Source organism: Arvicola amphibius, chromosome 10 (genome assembly GCF_903992535.2).
Source record: "Arvicola amphibius chromosome 10, mArvAmp1.2, whole genome shotgun sequence".
In the NCBI taxonomy this organism is placed as follows: Eukaryota; Metazoa; Chordata; class Mammalia; order Rodentia; family Cricetidae; genus Arvicola; species Arvicola amphibius.
In genome coordinates, this window is record NC_052056.1 from 49,692,808 (window position 1) to 49,716,592 (window position 23,785).

General features: G+C 40.2%; 1 protein-coding gene across 1 annotated transcript; it reads left to right on the top strand.

Moving 5' to 3' along the window:
- The first annotated feature begins 889 nt into the window (after positions 1-889).
- LOC119825148 (resistin-like gamma) lies at positions 890-2,737 on the top strand. The gene is made up of 4 exons (XM_038345842.1): positions 890-1,046; positions 1,214-1,365; positions 1,830-1,910; positions 2,458-2,737. The coding sequence occupies exons 2-4, from the start codon at positions 1,239-1,241 to the stop codon at positions 2,583-2,585; spliced, it is 336 nt and encodes a 111-aa protein (XP_038201770.1). The 5' UTR covers positions 890-1,046; positions 1,214-1,238; the 3' UTR covers positions 2,586-2,737.
- Positions 2,738-23,785: the final 21,048 nt, after the last annotated feature.

A 23,785-nucleotide genomic window follows, 5' to 3' on the forward strand; every position in this document is an offset into this window, starting at 1 on the left:
TCTCCCTTCCACAAGCAAATTTCTACTGACTTGCCATCTTAACAGTAGATGCACTTTTTATTACACTTAGCCGTAGTTTGTCAACCTCACTACAGTATATACTCTCTTCCCTTACTTGTTGCTCTCAAGAACCATAGAATTTTCTCTAAATCTTTAGCCTATTTCATAGCATTTTGAATTCACACAGCAGACCCCATTTATTGAACAAGCATGTTCCTCTATAATACTTAAAGGACAACAGTTCTACTTAAATCTCTCTTACCCAGACCTTCCCACTGGGTAGATAGCTCAGCTTTGATTGCATGTTTTATCACCGAACACAAAGCCCCTTACTTCTGATGATGTAGCAACAGGTATGTTTACCCCATGTGGGAAAAGGACTCAGAACCCATTGGAGAGACATGCAGCCTCTCTTCCCTAACAACTTTGGTTCTCCTGTCTGAATTTTGGTGCCAAGTGTGCTGTGTAAGACTTGTTTTTAGGATACAGAACACATTCTCTGTGTCTGGCACTCTAAGTGCGTGCATGCACACATGTGTTTGTGTACGTGTGTGTGTGTGTGTGTGTGTGTGTGTGTGTGTGTGTGTATTAATTTCAGGATCTGGACAACTTGAGTGCAGCTCTATCACTGAAAAGCTCACACCAGTATATGTTGTGAGTCCCTAATGCTGCATCTATAGAGCCCTCTGCAAGGTTTTCCAGGAACCTCCATGGGCCAAAAATCACGACTTGGCAGTTGAGCTAAACAAAATCAATCGCTGATTGCTTCTCCCACAACTTTGTGGAAGAAAATCTTATTTCAGCTTCACCACACAAGTGAAGAGGATTTACTTCCTCAATCTCAAGAAACTCGCTGTTTGTACTTTAACCAAGTGTCTTAATCCACAGGAAATTGTTGTACAAGACATCCGGGCTGTCAAAACATACTGAAAGTGTTTACCTCATTCGGGGTGTTCTTGTATATATTTGTGTATCCAGGTCAACAATCCCACAGTGTACTAAAGCATCTCAGCTAGTCAGGCCCTGGAACTACTCCTGAGCTTCTGGTGAGTCAGTCAGCACTGTGGGGACCCTTTCTGCTTCTCTAAACAGCAAACACCATTACAGCCTGGTGACTTGTGCTGCTCCCTCCTTACTCTCTCCAGAATATATCCTTTCCCCCACAGCCATGCCAGAGCTCAGAGATCTCATCTTCTTTGCCTTTTTCTTCCAGCCCAAGGACACTGACTTTCAACAGGATGAAGACTGCAACTTGTTACCTTCTCATCTTCATCTCCCTTCTCCAGCTGATGGTCCCAATGAATACTGCGGAGACCTTAGACTCGCTCTTGGAGAAAAAAATCAAGAAACTTCTCCACTGTGGAGGTAAGGGATGAGTAGTAAAAACCATAGGCTAATCCTTGCTCATGCTGACTGTTCTTAAAACCTAAAGTCCCTTGTATCCCACTCTAAGATCTCAACCTCTGTTCAGTCTACTTCTTCCCTGCTTTCCTGACCAGGGCTTTCCTTAGTACTCAACCCTTTGGAACTCTTAGGTAAGAACTCAATGTTCTTGATGAGGATGAAGAAAAGGAGGCTAGGCCTGTAATTTGTGATTGCATAATGAAACAGGTATAATATTAAGCTTTTAGTTAGTTCATTTAATTTTCACGGTCATTTCAGAGGTAAGTAAACTTTACTTTTTACTGCTTTCTCGTCACAAATGAAGGAACTGATCTTAAAAGTGAGTGGACTAATTATGGAAACAGTTACACTGCCGAGATACAAGAGGACTTAAAGGGAATTGTGAGAGAGATCATGGACAATATCACGTTTTTCCTCTTACTCAGATGACTGTCCCTTCACTGCGACTAAGTCTTTGTCCTGCACTAGTGTCACTGCTAGAGGCAAACTAGCCTCCTGTCCTGCTGGTGAGTAACTCCTCAAGGAGCGTTTGTGAATAAAGTGTCCCTGTGTCTACCCCCATTAATTTCCAAACTTATCCTAACCTTATCCTAACTCAGGTTTATATTGCCATGGAGCTGAGCCATAGTCTCTTTCCAGTTTTCAGTTATCTGAAGGAGGTTACGAAGGACTCTGAGCTCATTCTTCCTGCCACTTCTTCCTTGATGTCCCACATGCCAGCCCTTCTTGTTCCTCGATTGTCCAGTCATGGGCAATTTATTTCCTAATCTGTATTCATTTCCTAATCTATTTCTTATATTAGTAGGCAGGAGACCACAACAAGGGTGAAATTCCCATCAACTGAATGACTGTGAAACTCCTCCTTCCATGTCCTTCAGTTTAAGTAATTTTTTCATTTCATTTGCTTGAAGAGAATTCTGAAATTTGAATAGCTTTATGCCCTGCAAAACCCTAGATTCACCTATGTGCCTCCTAAGATAAAAGGACAGTTAGGGACCTTCTATCTCTTGCAGTCTAAAGATTCTGATGTCTGTGTCTCATGTGACCATGCAGGGATGGCTGTCACTGGTTGTGCCTGTGGCTATGGTTGTGGATCATGGGATATCCAGAATGGAAATACCTGCCACTGTCAGTGCACAGGCATGGACTGGACCACTGCCCGCTGCTGCCAACTGGCCTGAGAATGAGGAGGCTGAGAACCTAGTTTGGAAATGATGATTGTAAAGAAACTGCAGTGTCAATTTGGCACCCTTGCTCATATCCCCTTGATGAATTCATATTCGCTATTAATACTGCTTCTTGAAAAATAAAGACAAATTTCTCTCTCTCTCTCTTTCTGGTTTTGAGACTGGGTTTCTCTGTGTGGCTTTAATCCTATCTTGGAACTCTCTTTGTAAACCAGGCTGGCCTTCAACTCACAGAGATCTGCCTGCCTCAGCCTCTTAAGTGCTAGAATTAAAGGCATGTGCCTCCGCCACTCAGCTTTTATGTTATGTCTTTAATGTTATTTCTCCTATCTTGGGAAGCCTCTTACCAGTAAACATTTTCAGTACCTCAGATTACATCTCAGAACGGCATGTGAGATGTGTGGCTAGGAAATACATGGGAAGAATGGGAAATGGACTGATCCTCCACTTCTCCCATTCTCTCATTACTGAACAGAAAGCCTTGCATACATTGTTTGGCACGAAATATAGTAAAACAAATAACATGCTTTTAATGGAGTTCACCAACTCGAATAGCAAACTCCAAACCATGTGCAGGAGAACTTTGCAAGGTGTAGGGAGGCAGGAAGAAATTGAAAATAATTAACTTCTAACCTTTTAGTACACACATGTACTCTTATTCAAGAAGACATGATGGTGTTGTTCAAGGTGACTTCCTTCCCAGCTGCCTTTCTTTTGGATAACAAAATAAAGCCACATATTTCACATGTCACTGAGTCTTACTAACATGTCATTTCCTGGGTATAAATATTAAAGAATTCCAAACAGAAATAAGTGTTAAACAAGAAGTCTCCCAAGGGCTAGGAGGTTATGGTGATTTAAGTTGCTGGACTTGAATTTTTGGCCTTCATGGTCCTGAATGAGACAATAGATCAGTTACAACTTTAGATTATCAAAATGATTTTTCTTTTTTAATTATTATTTTCTCATATATTACATCGTGATCACAGTTTCCCTTTCCTCCTTCCCTCTCAGTACCCCCACCTCCCATCTCCCCCAGATTTACTCCTCCATTTCCCTTCAGAAAAAGGCAGGCCTCCTAGGGATATCAACCAAACACGGTATAACAGGTAACAATAAGACTAGGCCCATGACTCCATATAAAACCAGATGAGGAAAAGTGTCTCCCAAAGCAAGCAAAAAAGCTAGAGAGAGTCCCCACTTTTACTGTTAGGGGTCCCATGAGAAAACCAAGCTGCACAACTGTAACATAAATGCAGAGGACCCAGGTCAAGCATATACAGGCTCCAGGCTTGTGAGCCTCTATGAGTCCTTCTTGGCTGATTCTATGAGTTTTCTAGTGGTGTCCTTCACCTCTCTAGCTCCTTCTTCCCCTTCTTCTGCAGAATTAACCAAGCTCCACCTAATGTTTAGCTGTGGTTCTCTGTATCTGCTCACATCTGTTGATAGATTGTTGGGCCAAAATTATCTCAGGGCCTGTACCTCGAGGCCTCATTTGTCAAGGGAATGCTGCTGACAATGCTGCTGCTTCAGGGGCTTGTCTCATTGAGGTCTCAACTCTGCCCATACAAAATGCTACCCAAATGCATGACTTAACTCATGTCAACTGGAGAGGACACAAATACTTATGCCCCCAGATCCCTGCAACAGAATTAAAGCTTACAATGTTTTGCTACATTGGGACTATCACAACAGGTCAAGACTGACAACAGCCCCTGTTTTATAAGTAAAACATTAAAAGAATTCTTCCAGAGATAGAATATATCCCATATCACTGGGATCCCATACAACCCTCAGGGTTAAGCATTTGTTGAAAGACATCATCAATATCTCAATTATGTCCTTATAAAACAAAAAGGAGGAGAAGTCTCCCCCCTCATCTACAACTGCAAAAGGCGTTGTTAACCATCAATATTTTAAATTTTCAAAAATCAGATGAACAAAATAGATTCCAGAAACATTGGGGATCCCTACCAAGGAGGCTCTGGCTAAAGGTTAGATGGAAAGATGGAGGGGCCTAGATCCCTTGTTGACACAGGGCCGACAATATGGATGTGTCTTCCCAAACAGAGGGGAAATGCCTATATGGCTACCCGATCATAACTTAAATTTCTCCCCTCTCCTCAGGGCAATGGGGAAGAGCAAGATGACCAAAAAAGAAAGAAAGAGATTATGGTGGCTAAACCTTAAATCCAAACACAAGAAAAAAAAAAATAACCACTGCTCAAGGGAATTAACCCTTCAGGAGAGTGTTGCCTGTTTATCTATTTCAGATGGTACTCTGGGCAATAATCATGTTAATTCTTCTCACAGGGACCAAGGTCCAGGCAGCAAGCCCCCACCAACCACAGAAGGTGACGTGGATCCTGTCGAGTGCTGTCACTGGAGGGATCCTAAACCAGACTTCTCAGATGATGACACCCTGGACGTGGTCTCCTAACCTGATGTTTGACCTCTGTGATTTAGCACACAGGAGCTGGGATGTGGGAGACTGGATTCAGGGGACCCAAGGGAGACCTCAATGCAGAGGCTCTCAGGGGTACACCCTACCCCAGGCATCTTACACTAATCAGCCTGGGTGTTCTCAAGTCTTTGGGAGACATGACTTCCTGCAGACACCCTTTCATGTATGACCATAAAGCAACCAGACTGCCTCCACTATTAGAAACTGCGGCGGCGGGTGGGGGGGGGGGGCTCCTGATTAATATTGTTTTTTCTGAAGATGTAGGCTGCAGGACATTGTAGTGAAGAGCTGCGGCGGCTTCCCGCCACCCGGCTCCCAGCCACCGGCTAGCTTATGCCCTGAAATAACAACACACAAATTGTATTCTTTTAAACACTGCCTGGCCCATTATTTTCAGCCTCTTACTCACATCTTGCTTTAACCCATTTCTTATAATCTGTGTAGGACCACGAAGTGGTGTCTTACCGGAAAGATTCTAGCGTAAGTCCATCTTGGGCTGGAGCTTCATCGCATCTCTCTGAGGAGAGGCACGGCCGTCTGTCTAACTTAGGAGAGGCGTAGCATCTGACTGAGCCATCTACCTCACTTCCTTCTTCCTGTTCTGTCTACTCCACCCACCTAAGGGCTGGCCAATCAAATGGGCCAGGCAGTTTCTTTATTAGCCAATGGGAATCCTCCATCAGGACATAATTAAAAAAACAGAGACTGCGTTACATTATTTGGATTCCTTAGGTAACCTTACAAAATAGGAGAGGCTTGGATTTGCTGTTTATGGAACAGGGAGGAACTTGCAGGGCACTTGGGGAAGAATGTTGCTTCTATGCAGACCATTCCACAATAGTTATAAGAACACTAGATGAGTTAAGAAAAGATATTGATGCATTTAGGTCAAGGACCCCCTATGAGATCTGGTTTAATTGGTCCCCTTGGCTTACCACACTCATTTCTTCCCTAATTGGGCCAATGGCTATTTGTGTCTTTTTGGCCTATGCATTTTCCAAAGACTGAAACAAGTATTCCAAAAACAGATACAACAGGTACAACTCACGGCTCTTTGAGTACATTATGATAGCTCAATACATCTCACCCCATGGATGAACTCTCAATTTGAGGGTGTCCAGGCTGAAACACCAGATAGGGGTGTCCCTGACCCGTACTCTCTCCTTTGTAGGCTATTCTGGCCTGGTGACCGGGGTAGAGTGTGGGATATAAAGCAAAAGGGGGAGATGTTGGTCCAAAATTATCTCAGGGTCTGTACTTCAAGGCCTATAGGACAGAAAAAAGTCTGGCTTGAGTTTGAGGATGAGACAGCAAAAACTAGGTAGATGCCTCTCCATCCAGAGGGAGAGTTTGGCTGCCTCTCATTGGCTGAAGGTACCCTTACAGCACAGGATGTTGCTTAACCTTTATAAGCGGAGGTTTACAGCAATAACCTGAGTTCCTGCTTTGACTCAACTCCCCATCACATATGATTGTCCTGTATCCTGGGGCTGTGGATAGCACAGTCACCTTTCCCTGGGGAATATGGAGGCTCAAGGAAGCCTAGCAATAGATGAAGAATCTCTGATGACAATTATGCTAGGTTCTAGTCTATGAACAGAGCAGAATATCATTAGTAATCATTTCATTGACTTTTTTTCTGGTCGTGTTTGATTTTATCTTAAGTCTTGGGGCTATTCACTCTGGTTCCTGACCTTCCAGCAGTGTCAGGCATGGGCTCCCTCTTGTGGCATAGATCTCTAGTTGGGACAAGTCAGTTGGGCACTCCCATAATTTCTGTGCCTCTTCTACCCCAGTATGTCTTGCAGGCAGAACTAATTGCAGGTCAAAGGTTGTGCCTGACTCAGTGTCCCAATTTTTTCACTGGAAGCCTTCCATGGTTGTATAGAAGGTGTTCAGGCTCCAAATTCCCTATTATTAAGAGGCTTTGCTAGGTTCACCCTATAGATTCCTGGAAGTTTTCATTGTATTAGGTTTCTCCCTCCCCCACACCAAAGGTCTCACAATTCCACTAGTCTCTCCAAGTACTCTCTCCTCAAACCCCACCAGATCCCTCCCATCCCCATACCCTCAGGCTCCCCAGTCCATCAGTAAAATCTATTCTATTTCCACTTCCCAGGGAGACCTATGTGCCCCTCCTTAAGCCCTCCTTGTTACTTAACCTCTTTTGGTCTGTGGATTGTAGCATGATTATACCTACTTTAGAGCTAATATATAACTTATGAGTACATACCATGTTCTGGGTCAGATGGAATTCAGAATGATTTTTTCTAGTTTCATCTACTAGCCTGCAAATTCATGATGTTATTTTTTTAAGAGCTGAGTAATACTCCATTGTGCAAACATACCACATTTTATCTATCCATTCTTCATTGAGGGACATCTAGGTTGTTTTCAGTTTCTGGTTATTATGAATAAAGCTGCTATAAACATAGCTGAACAAGTGTCCCTGTGGAAGGATGGAACGCCCCTTGGGTATATGCTTATGAGTAGTATAGCTGGGTCTTGAGGTAGATCAATTCCCAATTTTTTTGAGAAATGTCAATATTGGTTTCCAAAGTGGCTATACAAAATTTCACTCCCATTAACAATGGAGGAATATTCCCCTTGCCTTCCCATCTCACCACTATGACTGATCACTTGTGTTTTTAATCTTACCCATTCTGTCACGTTAAGACGGAATATCGGATTTTGGTTTACATTTCACAGATGGCTAAGGATAGTGAGCCTTTTCAGTGTTATTATTTGTTTTTCCAAGTCAGGGTTTCTCTTTGTAGCCCTGGCTATCCTGGAACTCACTCTGTAGATCAGGCTGGCATTGAACTCAAAGATCCACCTGCCTCTGCATTCTAAATGCAGGGATTAAAAACATGAAAAAAAAATAAAAAAAAAATTTAAAAAATTAAAAAAAATAAATAAAAAATAAAAAAAAAAAACATGTGCCATCACCCCCTTTAAGTGTTTCTTTGCCATTTGGGATTCCTTTGTTGAGAATTCCTTATTTAGATCAGTACCCCATTTTCATTGGATTGTTTGATGTGTTGATGTCTAGTTCCTTGAGTTCTTTATGGGAATAGATTTTCACCAACTCTGAAAATGATTTTAAATAATATTGACAACTCAAGAGGAATTTAAATATACTGACTATCACTATAATAAGAATATTCTTTCCCTGTCTATTTAATAATGACAGTGGATTTCTCAAAGCTAATAACTATGAAAAACAGAAATTCAATTAGATGATGTGATATAGCTGTGACTATATAAACTAAGGGAGAAAACCTTATGTCCCCTAGTTAAAAATATATTCCTAAGTATATTGTATTGCAGCAGCCAGTGAAGCTAAAGCTAAAACTTGGAGTTCCTGGAAGAGACGAGCAATGATCAAGGGCAGATAGAGACATAGACACTTTGAGTTTCTTTTACTGAGAAAAGAAAATTTTATTTTACAGTTTGGTATATTTTAAGGGCAGAGCAGGGTTATTAGGTGTGTCAGCCCTTATATTAGCAGTCATAAGGGTTCAGAGCAACCTTCTGAATACAGTGAATATACTAAAGGAGATCAGATTGCCCTTCAGTTTTCCACAGAGATGCAGACATGTGTGAAAGCCAAGGGGGTAATTATCTGAGTCATAGGTTGCCCTTGACTTTAATTTTTCCCTTTACTGTTCTCTCCATAGCAACAATCTACTTATTAGTTACTTATTCTAATGTTTTTAAAAAGTTCTATTCACTGGTAGACTGTTAATGCCTGGAATCCTAGTTTAATGTCCTTCTTTACTGCAATTCAGTGAGCATTTTCAAACATAAAATAGACCACACACTATTTTGTTTCAGTTATTTGAACATTAGTTAGAATAACTAGTGTAGTTATTTGCAACCTGTGGGTCATGACCCCTCTGGGAGTTGTATATGAGCTATTTACATTATGATTCATATCAGTAGCACAATTGGTTAAGAAATAGCAATGAAATAATCTTATGAATAGGGGTTACTACAATATGAAGATCTGTATTAAAGGGTCATGGCATTAGAAAGCTTAAGAACCATTGCTCTAGTTACTTCCGTTACATGAAAAATTATATCCTCTTTATTTGACCAAGGCTAACAAAATTCCGAATGCTCTGGCCCCTGAATAGTCTTCTAGAATCGTTTATGGCCTTTGCTCACTTCACTTTCGCTACTTCTGTGTTCCTGTACACTGCACTCACCCCCCTGCTTCCTACCCAGCATGAACTAATTAATAAGTGGACAAGTCCAACTCTGACTCCAGGTTGGCTTCTCTTATTTTCTATGATGCTTCCTCCATCACAGTCCTGATGATACAGCAACAGATACTGTTTTAACAGGTGCCTGAGTCCCAAAGTGTCTCTAAATAAAATACATATTTTTCAGACAGTGCCTGTGAGAAGGAAAATATAGAAGATGGAAATGGAGACCAGAGGTTAGCAATAGCAAAAGCAGAAGTAAGATTCTGCAGGTCAGGTTAACATAGTTGATGACTTTATGACCAATTTCTTGTCTTGTGTGTTAACAAAATTCTGATTTCATTCATGGTTATAAGGCATTTTGCCTAGGAGAATAAATATATACTAGATAAATGATGGAACTCACACCTTTCTTGGCCAAATATTCTGTTTCTTAATCATCTCTATATAAGGTAAAGTTGTACAGACTAGTGGGTCACCTAAGTCAGACCATAAAAGAAATCTGCTTCAGGTTTCTGAGAGTTTGCTTCTGAAGTTAAAACAAGCCAACACAAACAAACAAACAAACAAAAAAATAGAGATTTTTGTCTTGACTTTTGGGGAGTAGGGACAGATATGGTTAAATGTATAACACATTTGAATGAAATTTCCATAGTAGAATTCATCACTATATGCAATAAACATATGCTAATTTTAAAAGTAAAGAAAGAAAAACCAGGCTCAAAATTGTCCAAGACCCTTGTTTCATATGTTGATGAGTAAGATAATGTCTTGTGCTATGGTAGTTGTCTAGTTGTCTTCCAGTTTGGAAGTGGGAAGTGTGCTGTTGTTACTCTCCCATAGAGAGAATGAGTTGAGAGCAATGCCATGCTGGGCAAGCAGATGACAACCAATAATGTTTCATCATATCATATATTTACTGCTTTTCCTTGTTGAAACAAGAACCAGAAAACTTGTAATGAGAGATGCTATCAAAATTGGTAGCTTCTACGTAGTGGAGGTGGATAAAAGAAAAGAAAAAGATAGGAAGACACCCCCCCCACACACACACACACACATACTCATAAGCAGAGAACCAGAACAAAGGCAACTGGAGCCTCTCAGGACATTGGCTAGAATCTGTCTCTTGGGCTTTTTGAAAACTCCATCCTCTCCAGCTATCTTAGCTCATAGGTACTACTGGCGTGTTTGCTGAAACAGAGGAAAGACTGAAGTTCTGATAGACCACACCTCTAAACAGCATCTATCCTCCGGACCTCTGCAGCTCTGTGTTACCCCATCTAATTAATTACTATTAATATTCTGCAGCATCCCTGCTTCCCAGGAGTCTACATAGAAGCTTATCCTTCCTACTCCTGCCAGAACCATGTCCTATTTTCCCTACCCATTTTCTTTGTTATACCTCCCAAACATTCTTGAGCAGTTACTGTATAAGTGTTTTCTTAACTACTCACTTTTATCTTAAGAGGGAAGCAGTGTTAGTTTTTTTTTTTTCATTTTACAGAAGAGGAAACTTGAGTTCTAAAGAGTTACATAATTCATCTGGTGGCATACAGCTACCAAGTTTCTTACTATTACAGTGATTGATTTATATAAGCAGAAGGGTGAAGCAGGTTTTAATGAAGGAACTAGCCAATTAGGTCCCCTGTCACTTTTTTACAATACTTTACATGCTAAAATCAGAGGGCAACTTGCTAATTTGGTTATTTCCTTCTACCATGCAGGTTTGGAAGCTCAAACTCAGGTTACTGGGCTTGAAGCAAACAATCTTATCCTCTGAGACATCTCATGGGCCCTATGGTTCCAGTCTTAACACTCCAGTTGCCCCCACAGAATCATTCCTTATACTTATCTTAAGGAGTTAATACAGGACTCAAGACTTAGTTCAATTTCCTTCCTTCTCCATTAATCTTTCCCACATCAATTATTTTATCTTAATATCTTTTGTTCATCTTTCCCAGCCTAATCTTACAGTTTCTATGCTCCACCTGAATTGAAAACACCTAACAGGTTAAAAAGGAAAAAAAAGTACCTGAAAGGCTCTTCTTAAAACCCAAGAGCTATGATTTCCTCTTCCTTCCACCTCTACCACTCATGCTGTGCAAGATACATCACCACTGGATGGTCCTGTGTCTATCTCTATAGATTATGAGACATCCTACGGATAACAACATGCTATTGCTAGTAGGATCCTATAGGATGGAATACTGCCTACTACTTTTACTACTCTAAGTAAAAGATGCCAAGTGCTAGTTCTCTGAAGAAAGGCATAGAGTCATGACCTCAACAGGAAACTTGCAAAGGATAATGGTTCAACACATGGCTTTTTTTTTTGCCTGTGGCATTCATTCTATGTCCCAAATAATAAAGACAATCATGTCATCTCTCTGTGCTTGTATCTTAAGGGTTATTAGTTCTTGACCCAAGAAGGTCATGCTATGAGAAGAATCGGGAAAGCTGAACTCAACATCATGCTCTCAAGACCATCTTATCAGTTGACTCTTTTCCACTCGAGTTGAACAATTCCAGGTTTTGTCCCCGTCACTTGGGGTACAGGGAATTATAACCATGTGCATACCCTAAAATATTTTCTTTTTTGAATATACCGTAGACACCAAACCATATATGTTCTGACTGCTCCAGAACAACCTGAATGCATTGTCTGTCCATCACCCTGATAACCATATTCTCTTTGAAACAGGGATAAGAGTATTCGTCAAGCCAGTGGATCAAGCAAAGACTGTCACTGAAAAGATAATTTTTCTCACATATCTACGGAAAAAGGGTATTCTATGATAATGGAAACTGGGAGGACTTCATGGGGTCAGTCAGGAGGCAGAGTGCAAAAGGGAAAATGTGGGCAATAGCCTATAATGTGGTTTCTGTATGAGAGTTTATGAGGCAGTATAAAAACAGTTAGAGATTGGGGCAATGGCTCAGGAGTGAAGCATTTGCCACACAAACATGAATACCCAAGTTGAGTCCCCCCAGGACACAAGTAAATGCTATTAGGGTATGGTAGTCTGCTTGTAACACCAGCATTCAGGATGTGGAGACAGTGGATCCTAGAGAAGGTGGCTAGCTAGACTAAGCAAATAGAAAACTCTGGATTCAGGTGCAGAGCAATCAAAGAATTCATCTGGTATCTACTTCTATCTTCCAAATGCACCAAAGAAAAATTTGTATTTTTCTTGGGTAGTATGAAGTAACTAACCATCTATGCTTGTCTTATTTACCTTAAACCTCTCATAGACTTATGTTTACATTAAATGTTGAGTCCCTCCCTCAGGAAATCTGTGGTTTTGACTTAATTCTGCCAACTATTTGCCAGTGAGTAGTTGAAACTTCCTCTTACATAAGCATATGCAAATCCTCACACATGCATGTGCAAAACACATATGCATACATACCACATGTAAAAGAAAGTGCTTAAGGTTTGGCTAGCCTGAAATATTTCAGTGAGATCTGGGATGTAAGATCCCTCCTTGGTAGCTTGTTATTACCTGGCCTAGTGGTAGCTAGAACAGATGGAGAATAACCTAGAGGAAGCCCAAGAGAGAAGGTAGATGAGGTAATGGGCTACTGATAATAATAATAATAATAATAAAAAAAAACCTATGAAAGGGGAGTTGTTTTCCATACCTAGGAACTAGTTAGCAGTTCCTCCAGATCAGCAATTCACCAATTATCAAAACATGGCTAATTTACATACTTCTTTATAGGTTTTCAAGTTTTTTTCCATTTTATTCACCAAAGGCGTTTGGTAAACAATTCTCTTCGAAAGTACCTTTAAGTTCCCATTGGAAATTTCCTGTGCAGTACCTCAGATCCTCTCTACTACGCTGCAGTCTCTGTCACAAGTGCAGTATCCAATTGTCATAGTTTGAGATTTTGTAGGGTAATGAAGAGACCGCTGGGCTCAAGACAGGTGCTGGCTAAACCTTGCACAAGGTCCCATGCTTCTGTCTGACTGGTTCTCCTATCAGAGTACACTTACTGTGAAGCAGTCCTTCCACGGAGTCTGAAAAGTTTTCCCAGCTGTTCATTCAGAGCCTAGAACTAGACACTATGCTAATATCAAAAGACAGCCCCAGGAATCACATTAACCTGTAACTTTGTGATACTCAGGAATGCACGGAGTAGGCAGCCTTCAAGTTGAAGAGAAATCAGGTCTCTAGCATCAGTCCTTGGAAACACGCTCTCTATCATGGAATCATGAGCCAAGACGGGGCCTCCAACGGTTGATGTTTGTAGCTTGTCCCAAATACATAGGAGATATAATCATTGTGCTGCCTCTACACACAACACAAATTAACTATCACCTGCTTCAAGCTTGAAACACTGCATGACCACTCCACACATGGGATCTGTAGTCCTTCCTATCAGGCTGTCTGGTTCTCACTGATTTTTCAAGAAGAAAGCAGAAGTCATCAAGGTTACAGGAGCTATCTCTTGAAATATCACACATGATTCAAACAGTCTACTTCAATTCTACAATAGGACATCAACAAAGGAAGAAAAGATACCTAGCTACCAGATGGGAGGAGGAGAAATGAAATGAAATCACCATCTCACCCCATGGGTCTAGTGTGAAATACTCTCGCAAATCTAATTACAGCTAACATGTGAGGACCCCTTTAAAAAGTCACATCCAAACTGCTACTATGAGTCTTCCCTAAAATCTATCAAACTGATTTATTTTAAAGCACTGCTTTCTTTGGATTCAAAGAAGTTAGCCTTCACACTGAAATCTCGGAAGAAAACTCATTGATTCAAGGGGTGAGAGAAGTATAAAAAAAATCTGTTACCAGGAATAAGTTTATTAGCGAGATGAAAGAAAACTGCTTACATCAGCAAACCTTCTAAATCACATGTGCATGTTCTATATAATTTCAGTAGCCATTATGATAATTGGTACTGATAGACTCAGGTTTATTCCTTTGCTTTAGGTTTTAAATTAGCATACAAAGTAATGGGCTTCATTAAGACATTTTCACACATTCTTTGTTATCACTGGTTCTCCTTCCCTACTCCCTTAACTGGGTTCCCAGGACCAGTCTCCCGGTCCTCTTCATCCTCCCAGTGACCCCTTTTGGCTTTCTTGTCACATATTCTATTTTTTTTTATCACCCACCCACACATACCCTTAAGGCATTTTTCTCAGGGTCTTCTTTGCAGTTTCCTGACTTAAATATACTCTTTTAAGTGTAACGATTCTAGTAAGAGTACAATATGCCCAAAGAGTTTTTCCTGGGAAATATGAAGTAACTAACAACCTATGCTTGTCTTATTTACCTTAGACCTCTTGTAAAATTATGTTTACATTCAATGTTGACTGAGTCCCTCCCTCATGAAATCTTCTGTGGTTCTGACTTAATTCTGCCAACTGTTTGCCAATGAGTAATTAAAACTTCCTCTTCCCAGCATTTGTGATAAGTAGGGACAGCTAGGAAAGAGCAAAGGAGACGGATGCAGACACTGAGGAGGGCTGAGACTGTGTAAACACATGAGTTACTTCCCACCACAGGCTGAGAGCTGATTCTCACTGAGAAACATTATTATGAGTGAGGGTTATAGCCTTCTGTAATTATGAGACATCAGAAGCCAACCGTCACTAAAGAGCATTCACTTCAGAGATGATCAACCTAGGATACTCTTTCCTCTCTTCCCACACTTTCAATGGCACAACCTAGAGAAACCCTCCATGTCTTCTCAGGGAAAACAAGCACAAAACAGAGAAATACAGCTATATCTAATGAACAAAAAATCCCAAAATAACTGCACAAAAGTAAATTTCCATTTTGTGACCAAACTATCTACAAAAGTAGGCTGGAAGATGCTTTCCAAACTTAATCATGTCAATTGTGTCTTATGATATTTAAATAAGAGTTTCCTAACATAATTTCAGAATGAATTGCATATCTTTTATCTTACCTAGATTATAAAATCACAATTTGAAGAACAAAATATCAATTGACACCAAAGTCGATCTAAATTATGTTATGATTATCAGATTAGGACTTTAAGGAAACTATCATAAAAATGTAAGAATCAGCAAGCTTCTACTGTCTCCTTACTTCCCACTGCTGATAGATAAAGGGGTCTCTGGATCCTGAGCTGCTGGCTCAAACTAAAGCAATTACTCCAAATCCTTGCAATGGCAGGTAACAAGTTGTGTATTTATGATACTTTGAAAAACCAACCACCTGTGTGTCTGAGGTGGCCTTGGAATATCAGGTATCCCTGTTTCTATGCTGAGGAGTTTCATCCAGGCGGGTAAGTGTGTGCTATCCCGGGGCAGACTGTCCTGGAAGAGAGCACAGCCCCCCACCCCAGCTACTGCTGCAGGATTTCTCTGTTCCACTTAACCCTGCCCTGCCCTGCCCCCATGTCTGCCGGTGTGTCTGAGGTGGCCTTGGAATACCAGGTATCCCTGTTTCCATGTTGAGAGGTTTCATCCAGAGGGACAGGAACTGTTCCTGCTCCTGCACTGAGGAGATCTACCTAGAGAGTCAGGCACTGCAGACTGGACCAAGACACCAAGACTTTCCTGGCTACATTTGAAGGAAGAGATGGACAGGTGCCAGTGCAAGAATTCCTCCAACAACCTGAAAGGCAACATGACATCACCAGAATCCAGGCATCCCGAAATAACAAGAGTTGAACACCCGACTCCAGAAGAAAAAGAAGAAATCGACCTTAAACAGTACTTTATGAAAATAATAGAGGACCTTAAACAGGAGGTAAAAAACTGCCATAAATAAATAGAGATGACAAACAAAAAGGTAGACGAAATAAATAAATCTCTCAAAGATACCCAAGAAAAACAAGAAAAAGCAATCAAATGGGTAAGGGAAACAGTACAAGACCTGAAAAATGAAATGGAGGTATTGAAGAAATCACAATCCGAGGGAAGACTGGAAATGGAAATTCTGAGTAAACAAACAGCAACTACAGACACAAGTATTACCAACAGAATACAAGAGATGGAAGAAAGAATCTCACACTCTGAAGATACTATAGAGGAAATAAACTCACAGATTAAAGAACAAAACAAATCTAACAAATTCTTAACACAAAACATCCAGGAAATCTGGGACACCATGAAAAGACCAAATCTAAGAATAATTGGTGTAGAAGAAGGAGAAGAATTACAACTCAAAGGCCCAGAAAATATATTCAACAAAATTATAGAAGAAAATTTCCCCAACCTAAAGAAGGATATTCCTATGCAGGTACAAGAAGCCTACAGAACACCAAATAGACTGGATCAAAAGAAAGCATCCCCATGCCATATAATAATCAAAAAACAAAACATACAGAATAAAGAACAGATATTAAGAGCTGCAAAGGAAAAAGGTCAAGTAACATATAAAGGGAAACCTATCAGAATTACACATGACTTCTCAATGGAAACCATGAAAGCCAGAAGGTCTTGGATAGATGTGCTACAGACACTAGGGAGTATGGATGAAAGCCCAGACTACTATACCGAGCAAAGCTTGCTTTCACCATTGATGGAGAAAACAAGATATTCCAGGACAAAAACAGATTTAAGCAATACGTAGCCACAAATCCAGGCTTGCAGAAAGTAATAGAAGGAAAAGCACAAACCAAGGAGTCCAACAATGCCCACAATAACTCAGATATCTAGCGACACCTCACCAACACAACTAGAAGAAGGGAAACACACAAACTCTACTACAAAAAAATGACAGGAGTTAACAACCACTGGTCATTAATATCACTTAATATCAATGGACTCAATTCACCTATAAAAAGGCACAGGCTAAGAGATTGGATACGAAAACAGGATCCAACATTCTGCTATTTACAAGAAACACACCTCAAACACAAAGACAGACATCTACTCAGAGTAAAGGGTTGGGAAAAGGTTTATCAAGCAAATGGACCTAAGAAACAAGTGGGTGTGGCCATACTAATTTCTAACAAAGTTGATTTCAAACTAAAATATATCAGAAGAGATGGAAGGGACACTTTATACTCATAACAGGAAAAATCCTTCAGAATGAAGTCTCAATCCTGAATATCTATGCCCCTAATATAAAAGCACCCACTTATGTAAAAGAAACACTTCTAGAACTCAAGGCAGTCATCAAACCACACACACTACTAGTTGGAGACTTCAACACTCCTCTCTCACCAATGGACAGGTCAATCAGACAGAAACCTAACAGAGAATTAAGAGAATTAATGGAGGTAATGAACCAAATGACTTAACAGACATCTATAGAACATTCCACCCAAATAGAAAAGAATATACCTTCTTCTCTGCGGCTCATGGAACCTTTTTGAAAATTGACCACATACTCGGTAACAAAGCAAACTTCCACAGTTAAAAAAACATATTAGTAACCACCTGCATCTTATCGGATCACCATGGATTAAAATTAGAATTCAACAACAATGCTACCCCTAGAAAGCCTACAAACTCATGGAAACTGAACAGTCAACTACTGAACCGCACCTGGGTCAAGGAAGAAATAAAGAAAGAAATTAAAGTCTTCCTTGAATTTAATGAAAATAAAGACACAACATACACAAACCTATGGGACACTATGAAAGCAGTGCTAAGAGGAAAATTCATAGCACTAAGTGCCCAATTAAGAAAAACGGAGAAAGCACACATTGGAGACTTAACAACACACCTGAAAGCTCTAGAAAAGAAAGAAGCAGACTCACCTAGGAGGAATAGAAGACTGGAAATTATCACACTGAGGGCTGAAATCAACAAAATAGAAACACAGAAAACAATCCAAAGAATCAATGAAACAAAAGCTGATTCTTGGAGAAAATCAACAAGATTGACAAACGCCTAGCCAAACTAATCAAACGGCAGTGAGAGAACACACAAATTAATAAGATCAGAAATGAAAAGGGGGACATAACCACAGACACAGAGGAAATTCAGAGAATAATTAGATCCTACTACAAAAGCCTGTATGCCACAAAATTGGAAAATGTAAAAGAAATGGACACTTTTTTTAGATAAGTACCATATACCAAAGTTAAACCAGGACCAGGTGAACAATCTAAATAGTCCTGTTAGTTGCAAAGAATTAGAAACTGTTATCAGAAACCTCCCTACGAGAAACAGCCCAGGACCAGATGGTTTCAATGCAGAATTCTACCAGAACTTCCAAGAAGACCTAATACCTATACTCCTTAAGGTATTTCATAATATAAAAACAGAAGAGTCCTTGCCAAATTCCTTTTATGAAGCAACAATTACCCTGATACCTGAACCACACAAAGACTCAACCAAGAAAGAGAATTACAGGCCAATCTCACTCATGAACATCAATGCAAAAATTCTCAATAAAATACTGGCAAACCGAATCCAAGAACACATTGGAAAAATTATCCACTATGATCAAGTAGGCTTCATCCCAGAGATGCAGGGCTGGTTCAACATACGAAAATCTATCAATGTAATCAATCATATAAATAAAATGAAGAATAAATACCATATGCTCATCTCATTAGATGCAGAAAAGGCATTTGACAAAATTCAACATCCCTTTATGGTAAAGGTCTTAGAGAGAGTAAGGATACAAGGGTCATTCCTAAATATAATAAAGGCTATTTACAGCAAGCCGACAGCTAACATTAAATTAAATGGAGAGAAACTCAAGGTCATCCCACTAAATTCAGGAACATGACAAGGCTGACCACTCTCTCCTTATCTCTTCAATATAGTGCTTGAAGTTCTAGCAATAGCAATAAGACAACACAAGGGAATCAAGGGGATTCGATTTGGAAAAGAAGAAGCTAAACTTTCGTTATTTGCAGATGATATGATAGTGTACATAAGCGACCCAAAAAACTCTACCAAAGAACTCCTAAAGCTGATAAATACCTTCAGTAATGTGGCAGTATACAAGATCAACTCCAAAAAATCAGTTGCCCTCCTATTCACAAAGGATAAGGAAGCAGAGAGGGAAATCAGAGAAGTATCACCTTTCACGATAGCCACCAATAGCATAAAATATCTTAGGGTAACTCTAACCAAGTAAGTGAAGGATCTATTTGACAAGAACTTTAAGTCTTTGAAGAAAGAAATTGAAGAAGAAACCAGAAAGTGGAAGGATCTCCCTTGCTCTTGGATTGGGATGATCAACATATTAATAATGGCAATTCTACCAAAAAGCAATCTATAGATTCAATACAATCCCCATCAAGGTCTTATCAAAATTCTTCACAGACCTTGAGAGGAAAATAATCAACTTTATATGGAAAAACAAGAAACCCAGGATAGACAAAACAATCTTATACAATAAAGGAACTTCTGGAGGCATTACCATCCCTGACTTCAAACTCTATTACAGAGCTACAGTATTGAAAACAGCTTGGTATTGGCATAAAAATAGAGAAGTCGACCAATGGAATCGAATAGAAGACCAGGATCTTAACCCACAAACCTATGAACACCTGATTTTCGATAAAGGAGCTAAAAGCACACACTGGAAGAAAGAAAGCATCTTCAACAAATGGTGCTGGCATAACTGGATGTCAACCTGTAGAAAAATGAAAGTAGATCCATATCTATCACCATGCACAAAACTCAAGTCCAAATGGATTAAAGACCTCAATATCAATCTGAACACACTGAACCTGTTAGAGGAGAAAGTGGGAAGTACTCTACAACAAATGGGCACAGGAGACCGTTTCCTACGTATAACCCCAGCAGCACAGACATTAAGGGCAACATTGAATAAATGTTAACTCCTGAAACTTTGCTTCTGTAAAGCAAAGGACACTGTCACTAAGACAAAAAGGCAGCCTACTGACTGGGAAAAGATCTTCACCAACCCCGCAACAGACAAAGGTCTGATCTCCAAAATATATAAGGAACTCAAGAGACTAGATTTTAAAATGCTAATTAACCCAATTAATAAAATGGAGCACTGAACTGAACAGAGAATTCTCAACAGAAGAAGTTCGAATGGCCAAAAGACACTTAAGGGCATGCTCAACCGCCTTAGCAATCAGGGAAATGCAAATCAAAACAACGTTGAGATACCATCTTACACATGTCAGATTGGCTAAAATCAAAAACACCAATGATAGCCTTTGCTGGAGAGGTTGTGGAGTAAGGGGTACACTCATCCATTGCTGGTGGGATTGCACACATGTGCAACTGCTTTGGAAAGCAGTGTGAAGGTCTCAGGAAATTCGGGATCAACCTACCCCAGGACCCAGCAATCCCTCTTTTGGGAATTTACTCAAGAGATGCCCAATCATACTACAAAAGCATTTGTTTAACTATGTTCATAGCAGCATTATTTGTAATAGCCAGATCTTGGAAACAACCTAGATGCCCTTCAGTGGAAGAATCGATGAAGAAACTGTGGAATATATACATATTAGAATACTACTCAGCGATAAAAAACAATGACATCTTGAATTTTGCATGCAAATGGATAGAAATAGAAAACACTATTCTGAATGTGGTAACCTAGACCCAAAAAGATGAATATGGAATGTACTCACTCATAATCGGTTTCTAGCCATAAATAAAGGACATTGAGTCTATAATTTGTGATCCTAGAGAAGATAATAAGAAGGTGAAACCAAAGAAAAACATATAGTTATCCTCCTGGATATTGGAAGTAGACAAGATTGCTGTGCAAAAATTGGGAACTTAGGGGTGGGTTGGGATGGGGGCAAGGGGAGATGGGGAGGGAAAAGTGTGAAGGGGAGGATGGGGAGAGCTTGGGTGAACGGGATGGTTGGGATATAGAAAGGGTGGTTATGAGAGCAGGGAAGCATATATCTTAATTAAGGGAGCCCTTTTAGGGTTGTCAAGAGACTTGACTCTAGAGGGGTTCCCAGGTATCCATGGAGATGCCCCCAGCTAGTTCCTTGGGCAGCTGAGGAGAGGGAGCTGGAAAAGGCCAGATCCTATACCCATACTGATGAATATCTTGCATATCACCATAGAGCCTTCATCTGTCGATGGATGGAGATAGAGACAGAGCCCCACATTGGAGCACTGGACTGAGCTCCCAAGGTCCTGATGAGGAGCAAAAGGAGGGAGATCATGAGCAAGGAAGTCAGGATCGTTTGGAATGCGTTCATCCATTGAGACGGTGGGACAGATCTAACAGGAGACCACCAAGTCCAGTTGGAATGGGACTGATGGAACCGGGGACCAAAAGGGACTCTCTGAATGTGGCTGATGGTGGAGGAGGACTGAGAAACCAAGGACGACAGCGATGAGCTTTAACTCTACAGCACAGACGTGCTCACTGAGCCTCGTCAGTTTGGTTGCTCACCTTCCTGGGCTTAGGGAGAGTTGGAGGGACCTTGGACTTAACATAGTAAAGGGAACCCTGATGGGTCTTTGGCTTGGAGAGGGAGGGAGTGGAGGTATGGGTGTAAGGGAGGGGAGGAAAGGGGGAGGAGGGAGGAGGAGGGGAGGAGATGGAAATTTTTAATAAAAAAATGAGGAAAAAAGAATACAAGAGAAAGAATAAAGAATCTGAGATGCTGAAGGTACTATAGAGCAAATAAACTCATTGATCAAAGAAAACAGCAAATCCAACAAATTCTTAACAAAAACATCCAGGAAATCTGGGACACCATGAAAAGACCCAATATAAGAATAATAGGGGTAGAAGAAGGAGAAGAACTCCAGCTCAAAGGCCCAGAAAATATATTCAACCAAATTATAGAAGAAAACTTTCCCAACCTAAAGAAGGTTATTACTATGAAGGTACAAGAAGCATACAGAACACCAAATATACTGGACCAAAAAAAAAATCCCCCCACCATATAATAATCAAAACACAAAACATACAGAAAAAAGAAAGAATATTAAGAGCTGCAAAGGAAAAAAGGTCAAGTAACATATAAAGGTAAACCTATCAGAATTACACCTGACTTCTCAGTGAAAACCATGAAAGCCAGAAGGTCTTGCATAGATGTGCTGAAGACACTAAGAGACCATGGATGCCAGCCCAGACTACTATAGCCAGAAAAGCTTGCATTCACCATCAATAGAGAAAACAAGATATTCCATGACAAAAACAGATTTAAGCAATACATAGCCACAAACTCAGCCTTAGAGAAAGTGCTAGAAGGAAAACCACAACACAAGGAAGCAACAACACCCATAATAACACATACATCTGACAACCCTCCACCAGCACAGCTCAAAGAAGGGAAACACACAAACACTACATCCAAAAAAAATAACCAGAGTTAACAACCACTGGTCATTAATATCACTTAATATAAATGGACTCAATTCACCTATAAAAAGGCACAGGTTAAGAGAATGGATATGAAAACAAGATCCAACATTCTGCTGTTCATAAGAAACACACCTCAACCTCAAAGACAGACACTACCTTAGGGTAAAGTGTAGTGGTGAGAGCAGCAGGCTGCATTTTATCCTGCCCGGCTCCCAGCCACTGGCTAGCTTATGCCCCGAAATAATTACATGGAAACTATATTCATTTAAACACTGCCTGGCCCATTAGTTTCAGCCACTTACTCACATCTTGACTAACCCATATCTAATCATCTGTGTAACACCATGAGTGATGTCTTACTGGGAAAGATTCAGCATGTCTGACCTGGCAGCTGGCTCCATTGCGTCTGTCTCTCTGAGGAGAGGCATGGCATCTGCCTATGGCAACTGCCTGAAGCATCTGCCTCACTCCCAGCATCCTGTTCTGTCTACTCCACCCACCTAAGGGCTGGCCTATCAAATGGGCCAAGGCAGTTTCTTTATTAACCAATGAGAGTCCTCCATCAGTAAAGTGTTGAAAAATGGTTTTCCAATCAAATGGACATTAGAAACAAACAGGTGTGGCTATCCTACTATGTAATAAAATTGATTTCAAACTAAAATCAATCAGAATAGATGGAGGACACTTTATACTCATAACAGGAATAATTCATCAGGATAAAGTCTCAATACTGAATATCTATACCCCTAATATAAAAGTACCCATGTGTAAAAGAAACATTACTAGAACTCAAAACATACAACAAACCCCAAACACTAATAGTAGCAGATTTAAACACTCCTCTCTCTCCAGCAGACAGTCAACCAGACGAAACTTAACAGAGAATTAAGAGAACTAACAGATTAATTAACTCACCACTTGAGTTCTTTTGATTTTGTTCCTGATGCTACTGTTACTGCTATTGATGGGAAATGGTAGTCACCCTATGATAGTGCTTTTCTTTTAAGTAGGAATTAAGTCACTTTAATGTTAGTGGGTCCACTGTTAACAAACTAGCCTTTGAGGCTACTGTGGCTTTAATTTTTTAAAAATGAGCACTACCAGAAGATAGTCTTTTATTGCAGTCCTCACTTTATTCTGATGAAGGTCTGTGACCTCATCATCATTTACCCACAGCTATCTGAATATGCTACATCTAAGTGATAAAGAGATGGGAAAGGGAGTGCTATTTTATAATCTCCCAAAAAGGAAACATGAGAATGACCAGAGACAGAGCAACTCAATAGAAATTCTAGATCCAAA

Excerpts from the sequence above, each read along its gene's own strand:
- LOC119825148 (XM_038345842.1), top strand. The coding sequence starts at position 1,239 with ATGAAGACTGCAACTTGTTACCTTCTCATCTTCATCTCCCTTCTCCAG. Across the intron at positions 1,366-1,829 it reads GAAACTTCTCCACTGTGGAG|ATGACTGTCCCTTCACTGCG; the intron begins GTAAGGGATGAG and ends CCTCTTACTCAG. Across the intron at positions 1,911-2,457 it reads ACTAGCCTCCTGTCCTGCTG|GGATGGCTGTCACTGGTTGT; the intron begins GTGAGTAACTCC and ends GTGACCATGCAG.